The sequence below is a fragment of the Balaenoptera borealis genome, assembly GCF_965194805.1.
Source record: "Balaenoptera borealis genome assembly, chromosome: 9".
NCBI classification, from domain to species: Eukaryota; Metazoa; Chordata; class Mammalia; order Artiodactyla; family Balaenopteridae; genus Balaenoptera; species Balaenoptera borealis.
This window is the reverse complement of record NC_138873.1, coordinates 9,496,930-9,519,463: the sequence shown is the minus strand read 5'-3', so window position 1 is coordinate 9,519,463 and position 22,534 is coordinate 9,496,930. Positions and strand designations below refer to the sequence as shown.

At 42.5% G+C, this 22,534-nt stretch overlaps 1 protein-coding gene across 1 annotated transcript in view; it reads left to right on the top strand.

The window, feature by feature from the left end:
- Nucleotides 1-16,975, top strand: part of SNX9 (sorting nexin 9) — a 91,853-nt gene extending 74,878 nt beyond the window's left edge. The window contains 8 exon segments of the mRNA XM_082404543.1: nucleotides 1,762-1,865; nucleotides 3,089-3,192; nucleotides 5,623-5,700; nucleotides 8,447-8,523; nucleotides 9,639-9,728; nucleotides 11,599-11,713; nucleotides 13,579-13,670; nucleotides 15,315-16,975. Coding sequence (XP_082260669.1) covers nucleotides 1,762-1,865; nucleotides 3,089-3,192; nucleotides 5,623-5,700; nucleotides 8,447-8,523; nucleotides 9,639-9,728; nucleotides 11,599-11,713; nucleotides 13,579-13,670; nucleotides 15,315-15,362 — 708 coding nt within the window. The 3' untranslated portion in view covers nucleotides 15,363-16,975.
- The last annotated feature ends 5,559 nt before the right edge of the window (nucleotides 16,976-22,534 follow it).

Below are 22,534 nucleotides of genomic sequence, written 5' to 3'. Positions count from 1 at the left end.
CTGTTAAAGATATATAATGAAGTATTTACAGGCGAAATGATATTATATCTGAGATTTCCATTAAAATAAACAAGAAAAAAAAGTAGGATGGGGGAGACTAGATAAAACAAGATTGGTAAAAAGTTGATAATTTTTGAAGCTGAATCTATAGGGGTTTATTAAAGTTCTTTTCTTTCTACTTTTTTTCTGGAAAGTTTCCATTGTATTAAGTTAAAAAAAAATTAATTCCAGATGGTTCACAAGTCTAAATGTGAAAGACAACACAATAGAGCGTCTAGAAGGTAACGTAGGAGAAAATCTTCATACCCCTAGCGTGGGGAAGGATTTCTGAAATAAGGCACAAAACTGACTAACCGTACAAGAAGAGATTGACAAATTAGACTACATTAAAATTAGGAACTTCTGTTTATCACAATAAGTCATTAAAAAAGAAAAACAAGTCAAAGATATGAACATGTATAACGAACAAAGGGCTGGATTTTAGAAGATGGGCAAACCCATACAAACTGATAAGGAAGGTAAAACAGTAGAAAAATAGGGGATTTGGTAACATACCTCACAAAAGAATCTGAATCACCAATAAATGTATAGAAAAGTACCTAATCTCATGAGTAATAAGAAATGCAAATTAAAACCACAGTGAATACACTTGCCAGAAGGCTAAAATTAGAAAGACTGACTATACCAATTGTCTTCTTGGTGAGATGAGGAGTTTCTGGGACTCACGCACACTGCTGGTGGGTGTGAAAGCTGATGAGACCAGTTTGGAAAACAGTTTGGCATTATCTATTTAAACTTGAACAACTTTCCACTCTTGGGTAAATGCCTACAGAAACGCATGCACATATGTGCCAGGAGACATGTACACAGCAGCTTAATCCGTAACTTGGCCAGGACTGGGGGTGGCTACCAGTAGTAGAATGGGGTAAATAAATTGGGGAACAGTCATTCGATGGAATATTGTACAGCAGTGAAATGAATGAACTACAGTGTAACAACAGTGTGAATGTAGCTTCTCAGCATAGGCTGAGCAAAAGAGGCCAGACACAAAAGAATGCTTAGGGTAGGGTCTTAGCTCGTTAATAAAACTAGCAAAACCATGGTGTAGGGACTCAGATGGTGACACTCTATAAAGCGAGGAAATGATAACCATAAAGGAGTGGATCATGGTTACCCTTGTAGGGGACGGAAGGGGCAGTGATTGGGAAGGGACATGACAGGGGCTTCGGAAATGCTAGCTCTTTTCTCTTTCTTGGCTTTGGTGGCAGTTACACAGGAATTCACTTTGTGAGAATTCGTTGCACTGCGTATTTCTGCTTTGGGTACTTTCGTGTGTGTGTGTGTGTGTGTGTGTGTGTATAACTTGCAATAATTTTTTAATAGTTTATAATATTGGTTCCTGTCTTATATTTTAGAAAAGCTTTAATCTTTTTAAGAAAACAACCTAAAAACTTGAGGCACTTTGTCACATTCGTGGGTGTGTTTATATGGGTGGGGCTTGGGAAAGGAAAGGTGCTGGGTCACCTCACTCTGGAAGGACTTGGGTTCATAAGGACCGTTCTGTGCAGTGACACTGTTTACGTATGAGATGACGTTGGAGATGTATAGGTGCCTGGCGCGTTTGCAGAGGGAGGTGGTGTGGGTGCTGCTTCCTGAAAGTTAGAAGGATAAAGATGACAGTGAGCCGATTCTAGGAGGGAAGTTTGAAAGACCAGTTTGGCTCTGCTCTCCACTTTAACATTATAATGTTCCTATTTACAGGAATGGAAAACTGGGAAAAGGAAGGCTGAGAAAGATGAGCTGGTGGGAGTTATGATATTTTCCACCATGGAACCAGAGGCACCTGACCTGGACTTAGTAGAAATGTAAGAGATGCTGCCAAACTTCCCTTCTCCCCAAACTGAGTCCGCCTCCGTTGCTTACAGGTCTCAGCCAGTCATCAGACTGGAGTGTGTAAAATGAGTGGCGCTTGTAGTCAGATGACGGGAGAGCATCGTTTGTACATGAAACACTGTCTCTCTAACCATAACATCAGTTAAAGTCTGCTTCCTTTTCACCTTGAAGTCAGTGATTTCACAGTTGACATTGTGGTTAGTAGTTGTTTCCAATAAAGGATGATGAGACAGGGCGGTGCCCACAGAATGGTCCATGAGACAGAAATCTCTGTGAACATCGCCTTGAAGGGGGCAATCCCAGACCTGATTTTCCTGTTTTTTTTCATATCCTGTTTTTAATCTTGTCATCTTCTTTTTAACGTAGGCTTGGTTGAAAATCTGGAGTAGTTCCTTTGCTGCATAAAGACTAATAAGAAATCTTAGGCTTTTTTTTTTTAATTTTAAGAAGCTTTTTTCTTAACGTAAAATCATTGCTTATGTGTTACCAAATATATAGATAGTCTTATAACTACCCAGAGAGAAAAATCAATGTGAATATGTTGACCTAAGTCTGTGGTCTTCCAAACCTTCCTCTGTTCATTTGTATCTGAAGGAAAAATTGTTTGTTTAAACGAAAGTGACCTCACACTATGCATTCTCTTTTTATAATCTGCTTTTTTCATTTAAAAGTATATTGTGATGATTTTTTCAAGTTGGTGAAAACTTTTTACATCCTTAAGTAGCTGGTATGTTCAGTATCGCTTAGATGCTATGCGTCTAGGGTATTTTCTCTGATTCATTAAAGTACTTGTTGGAATGAATGAACAACTACCATTAGCAACCTGTACTACGTTTTTATAGATTCAGTGGTACCTGCAGTGATTGAATTTCACTAAGAAAGATATTCAAGAAATGAAGATTTTATTTACTTTAGAATAATTTTAGTTAAAATTCGCAAGGAATTGAGAGGGGAAGGAAGCAGAGTTAAAATATAAATGGCAGATTTTGAAGTAGTTCTTTAAAAACCCGAATCCAGCCTGTTTTGAAGACTAATTTAGTTAAAGCGCAGTTGTTATAAAGCAAGAAACAAGTACCTGTGGTCACGTTTGGTGTGAACTCCCTTGGCCACACGGACTTTTCTCCTTACACCTCATACTGTTTGGATGTTTGATAGTGAAGTCAAGGGCCCACCTCCTCATGTTTTTGCCCCACAGAGAACAGAAGTGTGATGCTGTCGGTAAATTCACCAAAGCCATGGATGATGGTGTGAAGGAGCTGCTGACCGTGGGGCAGGAGCACTGGAAGCGGTGCACAGGCCGTAAGTGCCATCCTTGGCCGCTGCTGGCTTTTGTAGGCGGCGGTGCAGCCTCCGCTGTGGCCTTTGTCGCCCTGGGGAACCGAACCACCTCAAACGGAAGTGCGCTTAGTGAACCAAAGTAATGTCCTACCCACAGCTCTTGGAGGAACCTCACTTCTCAACCCTCGTTAAACGACAGAAAATTGGCTCAAACAAAGCCAGTTCAAGAACTTCTGTGAGAAACACCGTGTTCACTTAAATATTTCCAGTTATTTGGGGTTTGTCATCTGTGGAAGATTAATCTTTTCTGCATGTTTGGAAAGTGCCTGTGGTTATTTTTAATCTCATGATTTTATTTTTTAATATTCATCCGTTTGGTAAGATGGATGAATATTAGTAAGTTGTATATTTGACTAAAGCTCTAATTTTTAGGCAAAACCAGTGGTAGGTGATAGCAGAAAGTGCGTCCATGGGTCAGACTCGCACACTGCTGAGAAGAAAGTGGTGCTGTCACCCTTGCGTTCTGCCTGCTGTTCTACATCCTCAGGAACTTGCTGTCCTCCCTCCCTTCCCTTTGTTTGCAGATCGTCATTCTGCTGAACTGTTTGCCTGTATTCCCCAAACCCACGCCACTCTGGCGTCAGATGGGCCGGGAGAGAAGCACACACAGTCCAGTGTCCAGCTGTGGGGATCAGGCCTTGGCTACTGTCAGGTTGAGGGTGGCTGAGTTGAGTACTTTCAACAGAAACCTGCCACCTGACAAAGCCTAAAATATTTCCTATCTGGCCCTTTGGAGGATAAAGCCAGGCCTTACACTGAATGGCCCTCCACCATTCACATGACATTTTATATCAACAGAACCATTTGTCGTGTACCAGCTGTTCCTGCTTGAGGGGCAGACACCAGGAGTAATAACAGTTGCTCCTTTCCCAAGGCAGAGAAATACTAAAAATAGAACTGAGCCTGAAAACATAATGTATACAAATGCAACATCAGAAAACAAAATCCGTTTCAAGCCTTTGGTCACAGGGAATAACTCATGGACAAAAAGGGGAGTGGCACTTCTCGAATATGTAAATGAAGTAATTTAATTTTTTAAATAATTAATTTTAACTGTAAACTCAGCTATTTCCCTTTTTTTAAGAAAAGTTTAAGTGAGTGCAAATATTACAATAAGATTTTTTAAGGAGATCACAAAAAATCTGGGATTATGGCTTCTTTTAAAGAATCAAATCCCGTATGTCTAACATCTGGTCAGCTCCATGTCCTGTAAAATCCATGGGCCAAGTTTATGAAATAGTAGTAACTCTAGGCTGCTCTCTTTTGTGGGGAAAGGGGGTTGAAGTATTTTGTTTAGAATTTGATTCAGGCATAATTTCTTTTTTCTCACAGAAGAATTTTTTAAAATTCCTAATCTGTGAAGTGAGAGATCTAGCACACACTCCACATGGTGAAGCACATGACAAGTATTTTTAACCCCTGGTATAGAGGCAAAAACTTAGTTACAAAAGGGTGAACAATTTATTAAAATTAAGCTAATATAGTTTGAATTCGTGTTTCCTGATTATTACAGCTTATAGACCATATGTCAAGTTTCTCTGGCCTAGATTTTTTTAAAGAAACATTTGAAGCATTTTTCTTTATTAATATAACACTATCTTCAAATGAAAGTAATGGTTTCTTTTGAAAGGCAGCAGATGTGTTTCAGGGGACTATGTACAGATGCAAAAAAGGTAGCCTAAGATACGAGACTCTTCTCTCGAAAGTTCTCCAAAGTGATCCCAGAAGCCTAGAATTTTAGCGCTAGAAGGAGCCTTAGAGATGATTTAGTTAATCTTATTATTATACAGATGAGAAAACTAAAATCCCTCCTCCCTGATCCTGTGAGGTGCCACTGCCATTTTTCTGCACACCCCATTGCTTTCAGTTTTGTTTTTGTTTTGCAAATAATCATTCATACGTACATAGCAGAGTGGGAAAAGCAATGGATTAGGAGTCACAAGTGCCAGATGCACCATTTAGCCATGTGACCCTTATTTTCCTAACCCATGAAATGAAGATGGGGCACCTGCGTTGGTAGAGGGGGTTGTTGTGACGATCAGGTTGGAGTGGTGTACGTGGAAGGCCTCTAACCTAGACGTCATCTTCTAAGTGAGCTCCTGGTGCGCTTTGAGTTCATTCAGTGAATGAGAATGTGGGTGGTGGTGGTGTTCATAGTAATAGTGTCTGCCATTAGTTGAACAATTGATTAATTTAAAACTAAAAACATTAATTGAAGAAACAATCATTAATTTTTAAAAAATCATTTTACATCAATATTTTATTAAGAATATAGACTATTTTGAATCGTTTCAAATTTCTTTTATTGTAATAGTACTTTTAGAAAATAATTGGATCCATTTCATTTTGCTCAGAGGACTAGTTAATGATTTATTCCTTTTCCTCTTTCAGCATTACCCAAGGAATATCAGAAGATAGGCAAGGCCTTGCAGAGCTTAGCAACAGTCTTCAGCTCTAGTGGTTATCAAGGTACATCTTTATTTATTTATTCTTTGGGCCTTGAGTGTCTTATCCACACAGACCGGCCTCCTCAGGCTCTTGTAAACAAACAATAACTGCAGTTAAGCACCCTCGTCAGTGAAGTTTAATCTGCTCCACTGAGGACTTTTGCAGACTCACCTTACTACTTTTGAGAAAAGTGGTGGGTTGTTATAATTTGTTTTTTCTTGCTAGCTTCTTTGCCTTTCTTGGGCTCAGATAGCTCTTGTGTTTTAGTAAAACAGGCCGCTATGGTATGTGACACTCTGCCCTTGCTTCGTCTCTCTGCCAAACTCTAAAGTCAAGTCTGACTGTCAAAAGCCAGATCTTATCAAGGTCATTTGGAGGAAAAATTTTTACTGAGTAACAAGTTCATGTTGCTTTATGTCTCTCCATAACTCATAATTGCTTTCAACTTATCCCATATCGTATATCTTACTTGTGGTATTTTGAGTTCATTGTGCATTTCCATTGACAACACTTATAAGAAGAAGTTAGCTGTTTTCTTTTATATTTTGGCTTATGTTTTCTTAATTTGGCCTATGGAGCAGATAGGAAGTAAAAGTATTTGCCAGGTGAGTGGCACCTATTCAATTTGAGGGCATCCTATCACTTACAGAAATGATAGACTTAGTATTTTCACCGTAGTGTTTATCCTGATACCCAGGGAAGGCATGTCTTTGGAGGTCAGTGTCTGAGTATTTTTAGGAAGAAGAAATTAGTCTCTAACCAAAATGTAAGATCTGGGGCTCCCATATATGAATATTTCTTGTTGGCCTGGCTGAATTGTGTCTTATAATCAGAACTTTTAGTCTGGGCGGGAGTTTAGAGGATTCGTTAGTCTGGCCCCTCATTTTCGAGATGAGGAACCCCAGGCCTGGAAAGATAAGCATCTTGTGGCCCACAGGCACATGAAAAGATGTTCAACATCACTAATTAGAGAAATGCATATCAAAACTACAATGAGGTATCACCTCACACCAGTCAGAATGGCCATCATCAAAAAGTCTACAAATAATAAATGCTGGAGAGGGTGTGGAGAAAAGGGAACCCTCTTGCACTGTTGGTGGGAATGTACATTGGTGCAGCCACTATGGAGAACAGTATGGAGGTTCCTTAAAAAACTAGAAATAGAGTTACCATATGATCCAGCAATCCCACTCCTGGGCATATATGCAGAAAAGCCGAAAATTCTAGTTCAAAAAGATACACGCGCCCCAGTGTTCATAGCAGCAGTGTTTATAGCAGCACTGTTCACAATAGCCAGGTCATGGAAGCACCCTAAGTGTCCATCGACAGATGAATGGATAAAGAAGATGTGGTACATGTATACAATGAGATGAATGGATAAAGAAGATGTGGTACATATATACAGTGAGATGAATGGATAAAGAAGATGTGGTACATATATACAATGGAATATTACTCAGCCATAAAAAAGAATGAAATAATGCCATTTGCAGCAACATGGATGGCCCTAGAGATTATCGTACTAAGTAAGTCAGACAGACAAAGACAAATATCATATGATATCACTTATATGTGGAATCTAAAAAAGCAATACAAACGAACTTATTCACAAAACGGAAACGGACTCACACACATAGAAATCAAACTTACGGTTACCAAAGGGGAGAGGTGAGGGGATAAATTAGGACTTTGGGATTAACAGATACACGCTTGGCTCTGTTCACTGGAAAGGCTTAGAAACAATTATCCAATCCAGTAACAAGAAGCACCCCTAGCACCACCCGCATGGCGGTTTCTAAACATTATGTTCCCCTGAAATAAACGAGAGTTCCTAGCAGAAGAACTCAGATGTCAATTTGAAGAGCCTTCCACTGTCCAATGAAGAGAAAATTTGAGCATTAGTGAAAATAGTAACTGCTGTGGAATGTAGCATATCAAATATGTTTAAATTCAGACTTTGCAACGATACTTTTTTAAAATGTTAATCTCAGTTACATTTGGAGGATAGGAGAGAATCAACTTATTATTCTGAAAACTGTAGAGAGAAAAAAGCATTTAACCTGCTCTTCCTATTCCTATACCTCAAGGTAACCAAAAAGTTGATAAAGGGAAGTTTCTCTTTATAGAAGTATTTCAGCTAATAAAGAAGGAGTGATAGAAGTAGAATAGCACCAATTTGCAAACCTGTACTAAAATAAAAGAGCTAGACAATACAGGGAGCAGAGGATTGTGTTATCACCACCGAGACTCAGTCAGCAAAACCCAGACTGTGGTACCAAGGTACATGACCTGGTTTATACACCTCCCAAAAAGAAATTTGCAAGAAAAAAGGATGGAGGAGAAAGAACTTATGTAGGAAACACATCAGCTCTATGCCATGTGGGCTGTCTTTGCATCTTGATTCAAGCAGCCAACTTGATTGGAGATACCAAGCAGCTACACACTGGCTGGACAGTTTATACCAGGAGCAATTTTCTTTTCTTAGGTGTGAGGTTGGTATTGTCCTTATTTTTTAAAGAGTCCTTATCTTTTAGGTAAAATGTATGGATGAAGTGTTAAATGACCAGTGAAAGGGAGAGGTAGGGAGGAGACTAAAAGATTGGCCATGAGCGGTTAATTGGGACGTCGGGTGATGGGTAAATGGGGGCTCGTTATACTATTCTGTAGATTTTAAAAGTTTGAAGTTTTCCATAATAAATTTTTAAAATAATATAAATGAAAAGGAGATATAAGTTATAACCACTCATATAACTGTAATGATTTTCAGGTGAAACAGATCTCAATGACGCAATAACAGAAGCAGGAAAGACTTACGAAGAAATTGCCAGTCTTGTGGCAGAACAGGTATTAACATAACCACACAGTTCCAGTTAAGACTTTATGCTACCTCATCCACATATTTAATTTAGAACCTGTTTGAAGACAAAGTTTCTAAATGGCTATTCTCTTCTATCCCTGTGTATCTTTGTTAATTACATTGGGTAATAGTATTTCTTAGGCTAAGCTCAAGTGGTGGATAAATTCATCATCAGGAAACCTAACTACCTTCCAGTGTCGATGGTTTGAGTCCATTCTCAGCCATGAGGGGATTAAAACGTACGGGGAAAGCTTTGCTCAAGTCCCTGTTTGGACTCTTGCTCAGCCTATCTGAGCCTTGGTTTCCTGGTCTGGTAAATGGTGATGGTAGCACCTACCTGCAAAGGATCTCAGGATCCAACAGCTAATAAAGAGAGAAAGCCCCTGGTGCGGTTCCCGGCATGGAGCAGGTTTTTGTTAGAGCCACGTGGCTTTTACTGGAGCCTTTAGTAGCCTGATTCCAATTATGTTCATAGATAACAGATAATAAATTTCCTTAAGGGGAATAACCATCTAAGTTGTTTCTTAAAAACCTTTTTTTCAGATGATGACTTGAAATACATGTTTGTATGCACGTACATTCATGTGGTCATTAACTACTCTCCTGATACTTGTAAAAAAAAAAAAAAAGATACATTTTTAGAATTGTGTATACCATAACTATTAAAAATTATAATCTAGAAAAATAGAAAAATTTAAAGTTGCCACTTTCAATGGTTACCACATGTTTAATAATTTTTTTTTATTCTCTGCTAAAATTTAGACATTAAACTATATAAGGTCTTATTTGCTTGTATGTAAACGTACAGTATTAACCAGGTTTTTTTTCTCACAGTGTTGTATTTTGGGCCACCTCAAAATAGCTAATTTTACCAACCAACCTAAAAATTTTCTGTTTTATCATTTTCTTCACAACCTTTGATGAGAATATAGTTCTTGGGGATTATTTTCTTATAGGAAAACTAGGCTGAATGCTTGACACTCAGTAACTTAATGTAGTGCCTGGTGGATTTGGCTGATACAGTCCTCAGATATAACAGTTTTCTCTTCCCTGATTGTCTGAATTCCTCCGCCAATAATAACCAGTCTGTGTCTTGTTACAGCCAAAGAAAGATCTCCATTTCCTGATGGAATGTAATCATGAATATAAAGGTTTCCTTGGCTGCTTCCCTGACATTATTGGCGCTCACAAGGTAACTTGATCATAGAAGTTCAAAGACGACATCCCAGGTGAATCAGAACCCAGGCGCACCGCCACCTGCGTGAGCCTGACCCTTCAGTGCCCCCCAGTCAGGAGCTGGTCTCTGAACCCAGCTGGAACGGCTTGGAGTGTTTATCAATAGTGAGGTCCTAACACGTTTAGATACATGGATAGTTTTTTAGTTTCTTGTATTCCGTAAAAAGATTATTTTGAGAGAACCTAAAGTATGATAAATACTCCTTTATGGATATACTTAGGTCAGGTATCAAGCATAATCATCGTGGTGTTTGGCATTCAAGTCAGTGTCAGGAATGGTACTTTCCCTCATCAGTGAGACCCTGTGTGCTGTGTGGGCAGGTCCTCAGAGGTCCTTTCCTGTCCAGATGAAGTAAGTTGTTCTGTCCCCGAGCCTGACAAAGGGTCTCCCAATTAAAATCAAAATGGTCAATATCAATTTTATATGTTTATATTAATAAAAAGGAAACTATATAATTCCCATCATAAAAGTTTTTTTAAGCTAAATAAAAGATTGGTTTGGGGTGTCCTCAGATTTTGATTCTTGTTAATTTTTCTCTCTCTTTCAAAATCTGTGTACTACTTCATTACTGTGGGTATTTTATCAACGGTAGTACTCTAGAATATTGTGATATACTTGGGTTTATCAAGAGAATCTCTACAAAGGCCCGGTCTGTGATCCTAGCAGTCCCGGCAAGTGGGCATTTTAGCATTTGGCTTTATAACTGAAGTATCATGAAGGGGTAGCATAGGTAAGTAAGCTTTGTGCAACTTCAAATAGCTTAGTACAGAACTCAGAACATCTTCTTTATCCACTCATTCATCAGCGGACACTTAGGTTGTTCCCATATCTTGGCTATTGTGAGTAATGCTGCCATGACCATGGGAGTGCAAGATATCTCTTTGAGATAGTGATTTTGTTTTCTTTGGATATATACCCAGAAGTGGAGTTGCTGGGAAAGTAGATCTTAAAAGTTCTCATCACAAGAAAAAAAATAGTTTGTGACTCAGGGAGGAGATGGATGTTACCATACTTACCATAGTAATCATTTTGCATTATAAATATGTATCAAATTCATTATGCTGTGCACCTTAAACTAATACAATGTTATCTGTCAATTATACTGCAGTAAAACTGGCGGCGGGAGGAGGGGGGGATAAAATAAATAAAATGAAAATGAAAATCTCAGGAAAAATCTGAGAACAGTTAGCATGTGGTAGGAGTTTGTGCCTGCCACCCGAGTTCTAGGCGGGGAGCCTGATTAATGCTCTGTAGACAGTGCCAGCGACCAGCGCGATGAGACTGGCGTGGGAAACGTTCGGCAGCTTTTACACCTGTTTCCATCTAAGTATTAATTTAAAATTAATTCAGTGCCTCTTACAGAAATCACAGTAAAGCTTATGATCAGTGCACTTAGGCACCAGCTTATGAAATACTCTACTTTGTAACAGAGACACAGTGCCCCGGCGCATATGCTAGACTCACCTGGGTCAGATGACTTCCTGAACCTAGTGCCTGTTTTCCCATCCTGTACTACTCGTATCATGGCAATGGCTTATACGTATTACAGAAAGAGAGCGCTGTTTAGTTTTCTGCTCTGTGGTAGCATAAAATTGTAGCTTTCAGCTAAGTTATATGTGGCAAGAATAGCAACATTTTTGTTTCCAAGTGACTTACAGGAAGTTACATATAGATGCTTACTTTATGTTCTTATTTTGTGGGGACATTTTCCTATTCAGTAGCAAGTCAGTTATAGAATATGTTAGCTTTGTTATATTTTAAACTAATAATTGATCTTTTTAGATTTGTTTTATTGATACCACTGCATTTTGTATTTATTTCACAGGGAGCGATAGAAAAAGTGAAAGAAAGTGATAAACTTGTTGCAACTAGTAAGATCACCCCACAGGACAAACAGAACATGGTGAAACGTGTTGGGACAATGTCTTATGCTTTGCAAGGTAAGAAGGAAAGGTCTGTGGCTAACTAGTGGAGGTTTTTTTCTCAGCAAATTTTCTATCTTCCTTGCTGGAGAGAAACTCAAATGTGAACAGCAGTTAAATTAATAAGAACTGATTCAAAATATCTTCATAAGCCTGTTGTTTACAGGATCCCAGTGTTAATGAAAAGCTGTAATATTTATTTACTTTTTCACGCATTTACGTGACATAACTATGAATGACAGCTTGATTAAACCTGTACATTTTTATTATTTCTTGGAGACCTTGAAGATTCCTTTCATAACCTTTAATATCAGCCCCTATCCAGATTAGATTCCAGCGTTCAGCTTTCAGCAGCATGTAACTGCCAGGCCCCAAGACCATAGAATGTGAAGGGAGTTTGAACATAGCATTTTTGGCATAGTTTGACTGTTAATAAAGAGAAAATATTAATGTTTTGAGTGTTTTCCAGCAGATAGGAGCAATGAAAGGATTTTTCCTCTTTTGGTGGATGGATAGAACATACATGGGCAAAGGAGGAAGGGGAAGGATGTTCCAGTATGAACAAAAGCACACAAAATAATGGTACCAGATTAGGTCATTGGCCTTTGGGAATAAAACACACTTGGAGAGTATTAGGGGAAAAATTCTGGTGATTGTGGAGGGCCTCGAAAGCCAGGCAGAAGAGTCTAGACTTGCTGTGGACATTAAGAAGACATTAAAAGGTTTTGATGGAAAAACGAAACAAACAAAAAAGCACTGCTCAAGGGAGAGGGTTTGCTAGTGACTGGGGCCAGGGGAGGGCGGGTGCAAATTGGGGACTGACGTTAGTCGGACAGCCCGACCGGAGACCTGGCTCCTGCCGTCTGAGATTTTGAGAACCCGAAGAAGATGAGGTGCTAGGGGAGAGAATGAGGGGTATTTGCGGGCTTTTCTAAAGGACATCCTTCGGGACTAGGGAAGGTGTGGGAGAAGGGAAGAATGTGTGAAAGGCATCCAGAAGTAAACAGGGAAGCCTGACTGAAACTTTGGGCTTTGAAGGGTTTTAAACGGGGAAGTTGGTTTTGAACTTGTGTTTGGGGTTATCCAAATAGATAAGCGAGAAGCTTTGTACAACTTCAGATAACAACATAAAACTCACAACAGTGAGCTTTTTGTAGGAATTTATGCAGGCAGTTGGCTTTGTAGGTGTGGAGTATAAGGGAAAAGGCGGGGTGCGAGGAGGGGAGGCGATGAGGAGCCCTGATAAGGAGGCGTCTCCCGAGTTGGTGATGGGGTGAGGGTGCTGAGAGGCAAAGTTAGAGACGGGATTCATTTGCTGAATCGGTGCATTCAGCAAACAGGAAGGATGAGCGTTGGACCCTCTGCCTGGAAAGAGCCTGAGTTCTGGCAGCCCTGGGGCTCAGCGGCACCAGGCTCCACTCTGAAGAGGGCCTTGCTCACGTCTCACTCCTCTGCCCAGCTTTTCAGAGTCCCTCAGGAGGCCTGCCTGGGCAGTCTCTGTGCAGGAGGGGGCGTGGCAGCCCGCGGGCGCCTCGCTAGGTCCACAGTAAACAGACTTGACGTTCTGAACTGCAGTCATCTGTAGACGGTGAGACCAAGTCGGTGTCCTGCTCAAACAGTCCTCGCCATTTGGGTGATCATCCGAATTGGGCTTCCTAGGATTTAACATGCCAGTCAGCAGTAATCGTCCATCTACTGGAAAGCGTTGTTTGCCATTAACCGTTCAAATTGTTTTTCTAGGCTCTTTCTAGCATTTTGTCAGGAACTGGCACGGGCCAAGCAGATTAAATCCGGTTGATGATTAATCATAACCGAGCAGAGACACCAGTGGTGGTCGTTTGAAGTCCGGGGGGCACTGACTGATGTCTTGGTTTTGGTTGTAGCTGAGATGAATCACTTCCACAGTAACCGGATCTACGACTACAACAGCGTCATCCGCCTGTACCTGGAGCAGCAGGTGCAGTTCTACGAGACGGTGAGTGGGCGCTGCTGCCGGGCCTCCGCGCGCACGGGGAGGGCAGGGTTCCTGCTCACGTACGCTGACCCTGTGAAGTTAGTCTGCGTGTATTTTTGTTTGGTTTTTTTTTAATTTATTTATTTATTTTTGGCTGCATTGGGTCTTTGTTGCTGTACGTGGGCTTTCTCTAGTTGTGACAAGTGGGGGCCCCTCTTCATTGCGGTGCGCGGGCTTCTCATTGCAGTGGCTTCTCTTGTTGCGGAGCACAGGCTCTAGGCACGCGGGCTTCAGTAGTTGTAGCACGTGGGCTCAGTAGTTGTGGCTCGCGGGCTCAGTGGTTGTGGCGCCCGGGCTTAGTTGCTCCGCCGCATGTGGGATCTTCCTGGACCAGGGCTCAAACCCGTGTCCCCTGCATTGGCAGGCGGTTATTTAACCACTGCGCCACCAGGGAAGTCCCTGCATGTATTTTTTAACCCTAACTAATAAACCAAAGGAGGCTAAATATTGAGCAGGGGTTTTTCCAATCTCTTTTAATCAAATCCGCCTTTTCCTTTGAATAACACTGGGTTAAAAGGGGGTTTGTTTTTTTAAGAAGAAGAGTATTAGATGCTGGTTTTGAGGCCCCAAGAAGCCCTTATTGTGTGGTCCCTTTGCCTCCCTCCAGCCCCTCTGTGCGCAGGGAACACTGTGAATGCGATGAGGGCACCCTCTCAGCTGGGGAAGGAGCCTGGCACCATGCAGGGCAGCGCAGACTGGCTTTGTTTGTGAGTGAGGCTTTTGCAGAGGGATTTCAGAAAGAAAACGAGAACGAGAGGGAGGGCGAAACCTCAGATATTTTCACTCAGGAACCAGTAATGAAAATGTTAACTTTTGTACCTCTGCATAGCAATTTTGTTATTTACCAGAGCGTACAGAAAACAGAGATCTAGCGTGTATTGAATAAATGGAAACTCAGACATCCGAAGACAAGTTCTGTAACTTACACAATGACCATGTGTTGGCTGCCATGTTTCTTACTAAGTTTTCCACTGTTGCCATGGTGTCATCTCATGTATGTTCAGGGATAACGATAGGCCAGCCCCAGGCCCACATCCACGCACGCGTCATCTTATCTCTGGGTGGACGCTGCCGCACGTGTCTCTCCAACGGTCATTCTTGGAAGGGAGCTGTGGCTGACGTGCTCTGTGCGTATTGTCCATTGCGTGTCGGAAACAGTTGGTTTCAGAGACGAGCTGAAGGTGCATCCTGTCTCCACACTGTGTAGCAGCAGCGGGGCCTCGTGGGGAGCCGCTCGTCCTCCGAGTCTCAGGAGTTCACAGGTGTCCGCGAGGGCAGGGGCGTCTGGGCCAGCGCGGAGACCGGATCCCCCGGATGCCTGGAGGACAGGCGGATGGTCTAGGAACGACGCTGCACAGCGTGGCAGCAGCTGCGCTGTGGGAATGAAGGAGCGGGGCTTCCTGCGAGCCGGGCACCACCGCGACCGGGGTTCAGGAAGGCCTCTCCACTGCCCGGAGGCTGGGTTGGTGCGGGAGAGACTAGGAGCGTCGACCCGTTCAAGGATTTGAAACTTCTGCCATGTTTAACTCAGAAGACATGGAAATAATAGAGTGCCATGAAGTCACGGTGGGAGAGATGTCTCACAGTTGTTCTGTTTTTCACCAGATTGCAGAAAAGCTGAGGCAGGCCCTCGGTCGCTTCCCGGTGATGTAGGACAGAACGAACGTGAAGAAACGCCGAAGTGCTTCCTTCTGACTTGGGGCAACGCAATTTAATTTTTTCCCTCCATCATCCAAAAAGAAAGAAAGAAAGAAAGAAAGAAAACCAAAAAGAAATAGAGTTGGAAAAAACTGCATTTCCTTTGTTAAGCTCCTAAATGCATCAGTTCTTTAGGGATAGTCTTTTGTTCATTTCCACATCCATTATTTAAACCAGTGGAAGGAAATTGTCTATTTTTGGAAAGTATTTAAAGTTGTCAGAATTTTGAATGGAAAATTAGGGGTTTCCCCCACTGATATTTTACATAAAAATGTAATTTATGAGTCACCCACGATCTTCCAGTTCTTACCCAATGTCAGATAATTACTAATTGCTTTCTTAAAAATATGAAATACGCCAGAGTAAAAAATATATATGTTTGTATATTTTTATAACTCTTTTCAGCCCTTTGGGATTCCTGTCTATTTAGGAAGATCTACATGCCTTTCGCTGAGATATTTATGACTCAAGTGCTTACGTTTCCTGGAGAGAGAAAGCAAAGAGGGGCTCCCGGGGCTGCGGCCCCTCATGTGCCCGTGACGCACGTGTCCCTTCAGAGGACAAAGCTTGGCCGAACCCCGGGATCAGAGCCCCTGCGCCCACTACCCTGAAGTGCCGTCTGCTGGGAGGAGCGCCTCCCTCCTCGGCTTCTTCCCGAGCCCCGGTAGGGCTGGAAGAATTCACCGAGAAAGCTGGGGACGCGCTCTGCCTCTGCTCGTGGGGAAGGAGCGGCCGCGCTGACCCTGCGCCCGGGAGGGCCGGCCCTGTGGGCAGACGCTCCTCCCGAGCTCTCCACTCGTTTTTAAGTCTCTCGAGGTGTTCAGTGAGACCTCGTGAGAAATGCCGGGGAAAGCGTGATTTGCCGCTTGATCTGATTTAGACTAGCGGGCCAGCGGGAATTATCTGAAAAGATAAAGCACAGGTTAGCAAACCTCTCCCGGCCCCCGAAATGGAAGGAGTTTAGGGGCTGAGGAGGGTGGCAGCCCGCATAATGTGCGGTCATCCCGAGCTTTTACGTTTGAGAAAAAGCGCAGAGCGATGTTATTCCCGACTGTACCCTAAACTTCAGACAGAATTTTCCTGATCACTAGTACTTCCCTTAATGGCATAAAGCCAAACAGGATCTTTGCAAACCGTCAGCTTTAAATCTGGACACTCGCGGACACGGTCTCACTCCCGCAGATGTCGGCGTCCTGCATCCCCTCCCCCTGCTTTCACTCTTCTGACCTGATAGTTACATGATAGAAAATGGAGATTTCGGGCCAGCACAAATAAAGTGAAACCAAAAAATAAATAGCAGAGGAAATCAAATGAACATGAATATGAGAACTTCTTGTTCTTCAATATCACGGGTTTTTTGTTAATGTTTTATAAGAAATTTTCCCTACTTGATTTTCCTTTTATAAAATCTCATAGAACAGTGTTTATGTTACAGCCATTTAATATATGTACAAATTGTAAAGAATATGTATAAATGTTTTACACAAATGTAAGAGCATGTAGAAGCCAACATATAAATAAATTGTTAAAAAACTGTACAGTAAATTCTCAAGCACTTTTTCAAAACACTTTTTGGTGTTTTCGTGTGGTTTTTTTTTTTTTTTTTTTTTAATTTTTATTTATTTATTTATTTTTGGCTGTGTTGGGTCTTCATTTCTGTGCGAGGGCTTTCTCTAGTTGCGGCAAGTGGGGGCCACTCTTCATCGCGGTGCATGGGCCTCTCACTATCGTGGCTTCTCTTGTTGCGGAGCACAGGCTCCGGACGCGCAGGCTCAGTAGTTGTGGCTCACGGGCCTAGTTGCTCCGCGGCATGTGGGATCTTCCCAGACCAGGGCTCGAACCTGCGTCCCCTGCATTAGCAGGCAGATTCTCAACCACTGCGCCACCAGGGAAGCCCCGTGTGGTTTTTTTTTTGATAATTGTTTCTTGTTGCCAGCTGCTGAAAAGAGTGCAGGTAATGAGTTTTGCCCCAAAACTTATTTCTCTTGACATGAATTAATAATGCTAGTTCCTTACATCAGAGTTATCAACCCGGGAAGCATGTCACAGTCACCTGGAGAGCAGTAAGAACAAATACTGCTGCCCAGCGTGTTAGGGTTCTCTAGAGACACAGCACCTACAGGGTGTGTGTATTCATTCTTTACGTGAGGTTTACTTCTCTTGATATTCCATATCTTAATTCTGTGATGTAAATTCCGTCACCTTGTCCTTCAGGGGTGTCCAGGGAGGGGCTGTGGCTCTGCAGCTGTCCACTGGGGGGGCGGTGTCCGCACATCGGGCAGAACCCAGGCCCCGTCTTCCCTTCCCCGGCCGCTCATCGCGGAGAGCTCCCCGTGAGGCCATGGGTGCGGGCTGCAAGGAGGAGGCAGTGTCACGGGAGTGGGGACCACGGCATTTGGCCACTTCCTCGTGTAACTTGAGCCTTCAGGGCCTTTAGCTATCACAGAAGAGCTTTAATTATAGAATAATTTATAATTTTTATAAATCTTGACAATGTAAAACTAGTAGATATATGTCTGGAGAGAAGAGGTAAAGGCATGGTGGAGGAAAAGGTCAGTCCACTTGTCGATCGTGTGACACAGGTTGCCCATCCCCAGAAGCACCAGGTCCAGGACGTCAACACCCTGTAAGGTTTGCAGGTGTTGAGGTCACCAAGAAACACACAACTCACACAGGCTCTGGATGGAATGTAAAGAAGAGACAGTGAGACCAGCCTCAGTAATGAGCGTTGGTCCCCATGACCAGTGGGAGATGGTCTGTACCCACCCCTCGCCTGCAGCAGGTGACGGACTCCAACGCTCCTCACTGGGAACAGATGGGGCAGTGGGACCGGCCAGGCGATTAAGCAGAACAAAGGAGTACACGCCAAGCCCGGAAAAGGCTAAGATACTCCTGAATAAAGAGGTGGGCTTGCCCAGGCCGTGAGGGCTCTTCATCTCCATGTATGGAGATGTTCCAGGCTCACGCTTTCGTGGCCATGCAGGAGTGGAAAGACTGTGCCCGGGAGACTGCCTTTCCCCACACTCCTGGTCCACATCCTCAGTGGAGGGACTCGAGAGATCCTGTCTTAAAGGTTGGGAATCCAAACTATGAATGTCCATTACTTAAAGCAGTAAAAGCACTCAAGTAACTATGTTTATGCTTGAGTAATTGCTGAGTGGAACTAATGACAATAATGAGGAAGGAAGGTACTTTTTTCCTATGTGTGTTTCTTACTTTTTTTCAGCCTGTTTGATTTAAAATCCTTTTCTCCAAGAAAGTAAGAAGAATTTGAGTTCCTTTCCCAAGGTTCTCTTGCTCTGCAGCTGTCTTTGCCAGCTATGCCAAGAATGCAGAGTCCTCACTGCTTTTTACCCAGGCTGATTGTCACCACTGTTTGCAGCAAACAGCCTTGGTGGATGAGGTAAAGGTCTTCCAGGAAGAAGAGCAGGCGTTCCCTCTGCTTGCTATGAAATGCGGGTTTCCCAAGCTCCAGGTTCCTTTCCACGAGAAGGCATCCCTCGAGCGCCCCCTAGTTGCCCCTGATGGACTTGCAAGGCAGGGAGGGGAGAACCAGCCCGTGAGCTGAAGCTCCCCCGCCGGCTATGCCGCTGGAAATTGAGTTACCCATTGTCTCTGACTCGGGTTTCATTCTCCTGCGGGCATCCATGAAACAGCAACAGACTAACTAATTTGCTTGTAAATAGAACAAAATTAAATCCCAGACCCAGCAGTTACTTCTGTAAGAAAACTTTTTTTTTAATTTATTGAAGTATAGTTGATTTACAATGTTGTGTTAATTTCTGCTGTACGGCAAAGTGATTCAGTTATACATATATACATTCTTTTTCATATTCTTTTCCATTATGGTTTATCACAGGATATTGAATATAGTTCCCTGTGCTGTACAGTAGGACCTTGTTGTTTATATATTTTATATACAGTAGTTGGCATCTGCTAACCCCAAACTCCCAGTCCATCCCTCCCCCACCCCACCTCCCCCTTGGCAACCACAAGTCTGTTCTCTATGTGAGTCTGTTTCTGTTTTGTAGATAAATTCATTTGTGTCATATTTTAGATTCCACATATAAATGATATCATATGGTATTTGTCTTTCTGACTTACTTCACTTAGTATGATCATCTCTAGGTCCATCCATGTTGCTGCAAATGGCATTATTTCATTCTTTTTTATGGCTGAGTAATATTCCATTGTATATATATACCACATCTTCTTTATCCGTTCATCTGTCGATGGACATTTAGGTTGTTTCCATGTTTTGACTGTTGTGAATAGTGCTGCTATGAACATAGGGGTGCATGTATCTTTTTGAATTATAGATTTGTCCAGATATATGCCCAGGAGTGGGATTGCTGGATCATATGGCAACTCTATTTTTAGCTTTTTGAGGAACCTCCATACTGTTTTCCATAGTGGCTGCACCAATGTTAAAAACATTTTTAAAAACAAAGAATAAGAAACCCAATCAAAAAATGGGCAAAAGACCTAAACAGACATTTCTCCAAAGAAGACATGTAGATGACCAATAGGCACATGAAAAGATGTTCATCATCGCTAATTATTAGAGAAATGCAAATCAGAACTACAATGAGGTATCACCTCACACTGGTCAGAATGGCCATCATTAAAAAGTCTACAAATAATAAATGCTGGAGAGGGTATGGAGAAAAGGGAACCCTCCTACACTGTTGGTGGGAATGTAAATTGGTGCAGTTGGGAACAAACTAAAGTTTTAGGAAAGCAGAAGGAGATTTTTTCCCCAGCTTTATTGAGCTATAATTGACATATAACCTTGTGTGAGCTTAAGGTGTACAACGTCATGATTTGATATGTGTATATATTTGCAAATGATTGCCAAGCTTAATAAGGTTAGTGAACACATCGATCACCTCACATAGTTACAATTTTGTGTGTGTGAGGTGAGAAGTTTTAAGATCTACCCTCTTACATAGCTTTCATATATATAACACAGTATTTTAACTGTACCCAGGCTGTTTGAATGCTGTTGACAATTCAAAGGCCAACAGTGGGCGAGGTTGTCTGAAGGGCATTAAACCTCTGTGGAGAAGATTTTTTAGCTTCTGAGTCAAGAGTAAGTTCAAAGGTCTTTAGGTGGGAATACACATCCATATCTTAAGCCAAAAAAAAAAGTTGTAAAGTTCAATTAAGCAATTGGTTTGTAGGATTTGCAGAACTCTTTGAGGGGGAGAGAGAGAGAAATGTGTGTACCATGAACCAGGAACCTGGGCCATGCACGACCAACTGCTTTTAAGTTTGAAGCACTGGTGTTTTTGGTTTTTGGGGTTTTTTTGTTTTTTTGTTTTTTTTAATATATTGGTTGTATTTTTTTTTAATTTATTTATTTATTTATGGCTGTGTTGGGTCTTCGTTTCTGTGTGGGGGCTTTCTCCAGTTGTGGCAAGCGGGGGCCTCTCACTATCGCGGCCTCTCTTGTTGCGGAGCACAGGCTCCAGACGCGCAGGCTCAGTAGTTGTGGCTCACGGGCCCAGTTGCTCCACGGCATGTGGGATCTTCCCAGACCAGGGCTCGAACCAGTGTCCCCTGCATTGGCAGGCAGATTCTCAACCACTGTGCCACCAGGGAAGCCCCGTTTTGGGGTTTTTTTAATGGTGAGGGCTTCTCACCTGGCTCATGCCTGGGAGCTGCCCTGCAGAGGGGGTGCCTGGAGCAAAGTTGGGGAGGCCTGGGGGGTGGGGTTGGTGGTGAGTCATCAGTTCCAGAGAAAAGCCACTGACATAACTGAAAATGATGTTGGTTCACCAGAAAGCCAGAGTCCTGCACTTCTCTGGGTATAAAACAGTGTCGGGGCATGTGGTGATGAGCATGGACACGGCGGCCGCCCATGGTCAGATGCCTGGGCCCAGAGGGAGCACGTAGCCCTGCCACTTGTCCTGAGAGCATCGGTTCTCAGTCATAGGTAACATTGCCCTCGGGAGACATTGGCAGTGCCTGGGGACATTTACTGAGGACTTACTGTCATCTGGTGGGTAGAAGCCAGAGCGACTGCTGAACACCCTCCGATGCACAGAACAGCCCCCGTGAAAAATTATCCACCCAAAGTGTCAACAGTACCCAAACTGAGAGACGCTGCTTTAAAGCAGACAGACAACTGTGATTTGCCTTGGGACCGATAGGCGTTTTCAGGACACACAGAAGGCACTCAACAAATGCATGTGGATGAGGATAAAAACCTATTATCAATAAAACCTAGGAGTGCCCAGGGTAGTGCTGGAGTAGAGTGTGCCCAGAGAGGCTTTAAGGCCGAGAACGCAAAACCTGGACCAGGAAGCAGCACATGGGCTAAGACTGAGCTTCTCCAGTGGTTCTTTGCGGGTAAGACAATGAGTGATCTTTATATAAGATTATATTTTTCTGAGTTTTTTAACAATGATCTTGTATTATAATTCAAAAAAATGTAATGAACCACATGGTGGCTCTAGCTAACACTGCTGTACGATATACAGGAAGGCTGTCAAGAGAGGAGATCCAGAGAGTTCTCATCACAAGGAGAAAATTATTTTCCTTTTTTCTTTTCTTTTCTTTTTATCGTATCCATATGAGATGATGGATGTTAGCTGAACCTATTATAATCATTTCATAATATGTGTAAATCAGGCTGTATACTTCAAACTTATACAGTGATGTGGATCAATTATTTTTCTATAAAACTGGGAAAATGAATACAAATTTATTTGACATTACTAAAAAAAATTTTTTTAAAGCTGTTGGAATGATCTAGTTTCCCAAATCATCTGTTTCCTGGGCATTATTAGTACCACCCATTAGAACTGGGCTGATTCTCGCTGTATGTACAGACCTCAGTTCATCTGCTAGTTCAACCTTGTGAGGGAATCATCAAAAATTTGAAGACCTTCCTCCTGGTGAAGGAAACCCTTGGTAACGTAAAGAGGTCTGACTTGTGAGTCGGATCCCTGGGCTGTGGTCCCAAGTCTGACACCGACATCTGTCACCTTGAGCAAGTCATGTGAGCTCTCTGGACCCTAGTCCCCTCAGCCACGGAGTGGCCGGGCTAAGAACAGATGTGTCCCAGAGCCCTTCCCAGCCCTGGGCCCTTCTTGAGTCGCCCACACGAGGGCGTGGTGCGG